At 43.1% G+C, this 7,235-nt stretch overlaps 1 protein-coding gene across 1 annotated transcript; it reads right to left on the bottom strand.

Moving 5' to 3' along the window:
• Positions 1-4,632: 4,632 nt before the first annotated feature.
• LOC134910938 (uncharacterized) lies at positions 4,633-4,998 on the bottom strand. The gene has a single exon (XM_063919330.1). The coding sequence runs from the start codon at positions 4,996-4,998 to the stop codon at positions 4,633-4,635; it is 366 nt and encodes a 121-aa protein (XP_063775400.1).
• Positions 4,999-7,235: the final 2,237 nt, after the last annotated feature.

Genomic DNA, 7,235 nt, shown 5'->3' with positions numbered 1-7,235 from the left:
CAAGCCTATACATCCCCCTACGATATAGGCAAAGGAGGGGGAATGCACCTGACTCAAGCACAGTGGAGAATGATTACCGTCTTGTGCAAGGATCTCCAACACTTTGAACTTGCCACACGTAAAGTCAGTTCAGACACTGCCAGCTTGAGTCAGGTTATTCCCCTCATCAGGCTTTTGCAGAAGCAGCTGGAGAAATTGATAGAGGAGCTAAGAAGGAGCGATTCTGCAAAGTATGTGGGACTTGTGGATGGAGCCCTTCATTCGCTTTCCCAGGATTCAAGGGTGGTCAATCTGCTGAAATCTGAGCACTACATTTTGCCACTGTGCTCGATCCTAGGTTTAAACATTAAAGCATATGTTGTATTTCTCTTTCCTGCAGACACAAGTCTGCAGAGGTTCAAAGACCTGCTGGTGAGAAACTTTTCAACTCAAGCGGAACGTGACCCGTCAACAGCTCCTCCTTCATTTTCTTGTGCAACTGGGGCTGCGAGGAAAAGGAGAAGATTTCCTAGCCCAACCACTGGCGGTGATGCAGGGCAATCAGGAGTGAGTGCTGACAGCTGGTCCATACTGAAGGAGCTGCCAACAATTACTGACATGTCCACTGTCACTGCATATGATTCTGTCACCATTGAAAGAATGGTGGAGGATTATATGAGTGACAGCATCCAAGTAGGCATGTCAGACAGTCCGTACGTATACTGGCAGGAAAAAGAGGTAATTTGGATGCTTTTGCACAAACTGGCTTTATTTTACCTAAGTTGCCCCCCCCCCCCCTCCAGTGTGTACTTTGAAAGAGTGTTTAGTGCAGCCGGTAACCTTGTCAGCGATCAGCATAGGAGGTTACTTCCACAAAATATGGAGATGACCTGTGATTGTGGATTCCAGTGGGGACAAATTAATACTCTGTGAGGAGAAGGATGTACACAGTGATAGAGGTGAGAAATCAGAGGATGAGGTCAACATCTTGCCTCTGTAGAGCCAGTTTGTGCAAGGAGAGATTGATTGCATCTTTTTTGGTGGGTGCCCAAACAAACCAGTTTTTTTAGCCACAGTCGTGTGGCAGACCCTGTCACTGAAATGGCTGGTTTGTTAAAGTGTGCATGTTCTGTTTATACAACATAAGGGTGTGTGGGAGGGCCCAAGGACAATTCAATTTTGCACCTCTTTATCTTCTTTGCATCATGTGCTGTTTGGGATCTAGTTTTTTTAAGTGCCATCCTGTCTGACACTGCAGTGCCACTCCTAGATGGGCCAGGTGTTTGTGCCGCACACTTGTGTCGCTTAGCTTAGTCATCCAGCTACCACATTGCACCTCTTTTTTTTCTTTGCATGGTGAGCTGTTTGGGGCAGAGCCGGCCCTAACCAATATGATGACCTAGGCAATATTTTGACTGGTGCCCCCTAGCACCACCGCTAATTCCGCCTCTCACAGTGCACCCCTTTCCCAGCATCATCATCCCTCACCCATAGCATTTGGTGTTCCTACCCCCTATATTTTAAATAGGAACAGTGCGCACATTCAGCACACAGTCCAAAAAGGTGTGTGTTTTTGCTGGCAAGGGGCATGGCCGCACAATAGCACTCCAAATTCAAATTATGCCACACAGTAGTGCAACTTTATTCACATTTTATCATGCGATAGTGTCCCTAATTCACGTAACATCACACAGTAGTACCACTTTACCTTTTATACATTACTCCTCACAGTAGTGCCCCTTATTCAAATTGCACCACACCATATTGCTATTTATTCACATTAGACCACACAGTAGTGCCCTTTCTATACATTACGCAACACAGAGCACCTTATACACATAATGTCACACATTATAATGCCTTTATACACATAATACTGCACAGTAATGCCCCTTACACATATGACACACATTATTAATGTCTTTATAAAATAATGCACCTTACACATTATGATAACCTTTTTTAATGCTCTTATACACATAATGACACACATAATGCCCCTTACACATATACAGAACATTAATGCACAACCAACCCTCTCACACGGCCTCTAACACTGTGATCTCTGCTTCTGCTTGGATACAGATGTGTCCTCATATTTGCATTGCTATGTGGCTAGGATGCACAATCAGCTTCTGCTGATTAAAATGATATGCAGCTTGCCTATATACTGTGTGAGACTATGGCTGCATATACATATGAAATGCTACACACAGAATATAGGCATGCTGCATATCATTTTAATCAGCAGAAGCTGCTGATGCCTCTAGGCATACCAAATGCCCTAGGCATTTGCCTAGTTTGCCTATGCCTAGGGCCGGCTCTGGTTTGGGGTCTAGTTTTTAAAAGTGCCATCCTGTCTGACACTGCCGTGCCACTCCTAGGTGGGCCAGGTGTTTGTACCGCACACTTGTGTCGCTTAGCTTAGTCATCCAGCTACCACATTGCACCTTTTTCTTCTTTACATGATGAGCTGTTTGGGGCCTAGTTTTAAAAGTGCCTTCCTGTCTGTAACTGCAGTGCCACTCCTAGATGGGCCAGGTGTTTGTGCCGCACACTTGGGTCGCTTAGCTTAGTCATCCAGCTACCACATTGCACCTCTTTTTTTTCTTTGCATGGTGAGCTGTTTGGGGCCTAGTTTTAAAAGTGCCATACTGTCTGACACTGCGGTGCCACTCTTAGATGGGCCAGGTGTTTGTGCCGCACATTTGTGTCACTTAGCTTAGTCAACCTCGGTGCAACCTTTTGGCCAAACACAATATTGTGAGGTGTTCAGAATAGACTGGAAATGAGTGGAAATGAATGTTATTGAGGTTAATAATACAGTAGGATCAAAATTACCCCCAAATTCTGTGATTTTAACTGTTTTTGTGGTTTTTCAAAAATCATCCAACACCAAAACACAAAAAACAAAAAGTGCCCAACGCACATCTCTAGTTCTTACTATGGTACCTGATATTTAAATAATACTAATTTAGAAAAGTGGGTAAGTGCAGAACCCCCCTCTCTTGCAAAGTTATTGCACTATCGTCTGTTCTCCCCTTCTTTCCCCATACATGAACTGCCACGAGGAATAAGGAGAACCATTCGTGTTACTTGAAATTTGGACTTTACCGTCTACTCATAGCACATGTAAGGCTCTTCCTTTTTTTACTTGTCCATGTATGTATAGGTCGGTGACCTATTTTTTCAGTCTTCTGCTGCTTATGAGTACAGCTCCATAGGATTGACAAATTTTTTTTTCTATTGTCAATCTGTATTTCCTACCACAAGAACATGCATACACACTACAGTTAATTTTCTGTCATACACAATTAACCTACCAGTATGTTTTTTGGAGCATATAAAGAAGCCTTGTTTGTGACTTGAACTCTAGACCTCATTGCTATGAAGCATTAATGCTATCCATTATGTCACCATACAGGAGCAGTTTATGGTAGGAGGGTGTCTGTCTGCAGCCTCTTTGCAGAACCCCATATCTCTTGCTAGCCCATGCAAGCCAGAGTCTACTCTGCATTTGCAGATTTCTAGAAAAATGGCAGCTGCGCCATTTTCAAAAAAACAGCAGCAGCAGCAGACTCAGTGGAGAAACAAGTATAGTAGTATATGGGTGCATGATGAGTGAAGTGACTCAGACAGTCATGTGCACACCCTGATTCACTATAGATATCCCTATGCCACAGTGATTGCACAGAGGGATAGAATCTTAAAAGCATTCCTTACACACTCACGCAGTTAAACATTTGACACAATTCTTTTGGCAAAGTGTTGTGGTGTTTGGATAGGGATGTTAGTCCACACAATACCACTAAACCAGGATGATTGGTTTATTCAGATAACAGAGATAACAGCTTGTAGTATATAGAAGATATTCTGCAGCAGCAGGAACTCACAGTAAACAGTATACATATGAAGCAATACAGCGGTGACACAGCATCTCAGTACACACAGGATGTGGCTGTAGGGTAGACAAGGTCACACACTCAGGAGAGCAAAAGCTGCACATCAGTGCAGTTGTCTCTCCCAGGAAGAACTCTCTCAGACTGTGCACTAAGCACCTCCTCCTGTACTGAGCTGACACTAGGAGGGAGAACACTAGAGCAGGGAAGCTGCCTCTAGTGCTGGGAATGGAGACAGACAGCAGAATGAACCACTGTCTAACGCCCCCCCCCCCCCCCCACACACACACACACACACCCCTTGCTCAAAGCTGTCTCTGGTTACATACATTTGCATAACACTTTATCAAAACATTTCTCAATAAGGTTTTCCTGTAACCAAAAACACATTAATAAAGAATGGTAAGCAAACAGTAAAACAAATCAACATTACTCAAAAGTATTACAATCCGCATTTTGTCATTATACCAGCAGCATTGTTCTCGCTTGCTCTGTAATCCACATTGACAGACTTGTTTTCCACTAACTTACGGATAAAGTGATGTCTAATGGCAATGTATTTGGACCATCCATAATGCTTGGTGCTGGAAGACAAATCAATTGCTCACTTGTTGTCACACGCAATGTGGATAGTCTCACTGTGGTAAAGAAGGCTAAACTCAAATATAGTCTCCTTTATCCATATAGCTTCTTTTGTAGTTTCTGTAAGTGCCATGTACTCCTCCTCAGTGGTGAATAGGGCAACAGTGGGTTGCTATCTGCTCACCCAACTGATGGCTGCGCCTGCCAAAATGAACAAGTATCCCATGTAGGAACGATGGTCAACCTCATCTGATCCCCAATTGGCATCACAGAAAACTTTCAAAGTCGTATCTTTTGACTTTGTAAACATCAACTTTAATAAAATTGTACCTTTTAAGTATCTCAAGATTCTTTTGACTGCAATCCAGTGTTGCCTCCCAGGGTTAATTGCAAACGGGCTTGCCCGGCTCACTGCATGTGTGATGTTGGGGCGAGTCCCAATACTTTCATACATTAAGCTACCAACTGCATTTTGAGAAGGAACCGCTCTCATTTCCTCTATCTCCTCCTGGCTGGTTGGTGACATGACCTTTACCATTTTTATGCTTTTGTTAATAGGAGTGCTCAGTGATCAGTGATCAGTCACTGATTTAACAAAGTTCATCTCTAGTAGTACAAAGATTTCTTTAAGAGGCAAACTTCTCCCTCTTGGAACATATTCTCGTCATAATTTTCAAGTGGTTACATATAAATCTCCTCAATTAGCTCACCATTTAGGAATTCAGAATCAAAGTCCTAACTGGTATAACAATAACTCATGAAGTGTAGCAATAACAATGACTAACCTGAAGGTGCTGTACCTTGCGACAGGCAAAAAGGTCTCTCCGTAGTCGATCCCGGAATTTTGTGTGAATCATTTAGCAACAAGGTGGGCTTTATAATGAGCAATAGTCCCGTCTGCATTCAGCTTTCTGCAAAAGACCCACTTGTTCTTGATTATCTTACAGTTATTCGGCCTGTCAACTACAGTCCATGTACTGTTATCATCCAGAGTTGACAGCTCTGTATCTATTGCTGACTTCCATTCTTTCCAGTCGCTACTTGATTTTGCTTCCTGTAAATTTTGGGTTTCACAGTAAGTTATATTTGCATATTCCTCACTGTATCTTTTGGATGGAACACCTTTATTTTTTCTCATGGAACTTCTGTTTCCTGATTGGGTATCCGCATTAAATCTTTCAGGTTCAGGCACACTTTCTGCTGCCTGTACATCCAGCAATACATATTGTTGCTGTGATTCTCGTTCCACTGTTCCAGTAATTGGTGCTATCTCATGGAACACCACATCTCTAGACTTTAGAAGACGTTTGTTTGTAATGTCCCAAAGCCTGTATCCTTTGCTTTCTTCAGTGTCCTAGCATAATATATTCCACTGACTTTGGATCTAATTTCCTTCTTTTCTTCTTAGGTATATGTGCATAAGCTTTACAGCCGAAGACATGGAGATGATTGACAGCTAACTTTTTGTTGGAATACGCCTCCAGCAGCGTTTTACCTTTTACGGCTACTGTATCCTTACAAAGAATTAAGGTTCAAAAAGGGTTGAGATTACCTAAAGCAGTGGTTCCCAAACTTTTTTGAATCACGGCGCCCTAGAGTATCAGAATTTTTTTTCACGGCACCCCTAGGCCAAAAGTTTCTTATTGAGAAATTTAGAAAAAAAAATTGAATGAAGTAAAATGTGCTTATATGTCAGCCTTAGGGTCAGTTATGTGGTGAGGGACAGCATTCACTTCTGGTTGTCCACATCATTTATGATTGGAAGACATCAGCACTGGTTTTGCCTATTACATTGACCATAAATATTCGAATTGGTTCTTGACACCAATCCAAGGCACCCCGGCAAGTGTCCTGAGGCACTTCAGGGAGCCACGGCACACAGTTTGGGAACCACTGACCTAAAGGATAAAAAAAAGGGGCAGACTAGATGGGCCAAGTGGTTCTTATCTGCCATCAAATTCTATGTTTCTATGTTTCTACGTTACTGTGGGTGCATGGTTTTTAAGATATACTGCAGTAGACACTGCTTACACCCAAAAACTTTTCTCCAGGCCTGCGTCACTCAACATTGTCCTTGCTCTCTCAACAATTGTACGATTGATTTGCACGCTTACTCACACCATTTTATTCTGGCATGTAAGCAATTGTTAGTTTATGCTGCATGCCATATTTCTTCAGGAACTGTGCTAAAAGTCTGTCATACTCTCCGCCATTGTCGCATCTCAAGATTTTTAATTTCAGACCCGTCTGAGTCTCCACCAGGTTCTTCTATTCCACAATTTTATTGACAACTTCACTTTTAGCTTTCATGAAATAAACATATGTCATCCTTGTAGCATCATCAATAAATATTACAAAATATCTGTAGCCACTCAGTAATTCCATCTCCATCGGACCACATACAGATGGAGCCATGCTAGTAGTGGCACTGTCCGTGACTAGGCGCGCCTGCTCAGGGGTGCCTATCGTCGAGCACATCCCTGTCTGGCCGGGCTCCCATGATGGAGATGCGCCCCATTCACTTGAATGGAGAGCATCTCCATCCACACGCCTGGACAGAGATGCTCTGAATGGAAACATCTCTGTGCACTACCGGCGTGACTAGGCGGACGGATTGCCTAGTCTCACTGGGAGTGCACATTACGATGGAGCAGCCTCAGATGAGCGCGGCTCCATCTGTACGTCAGTATGCACTGGGGCTAGTGGTATTTCCACTGTACTAGTAGACTTAGGAAATGGGGTGTGAGTCTGATTTCCTTTTATACAACTCTCACA

The sequence above is a fragment of the Pseudophryne corroboree genome, chromosome 4 (genome assembly GCF_028390025.1).
Source record: "Pseudophryne corroboree isolate aPseCor3 chromosome 4, aPseCor3.hap2, whole genome shotgun sequence".
Taxonomy (NCBI): Eukaryota; Metazoa; Chordata; class Amphibia; order Anura; family Myobatrachidae; genus Pseudophryne; species Pseudophryne corroboree.
The sequence above is the reverse complement of the archived record's forward strand: the minus strand, read 5'-3'. Positions and strand labels throughout refer to the sequence as shown.

Coding starts and splice junctions, on each gene's coding strand:
- LOC134910938 (XM_063919330.1), bottom strand. CDS start 4,998: ATGGTAAAGGTCATGTCACCAACCAGCCAGGAGGAGATAGAGGAAATG.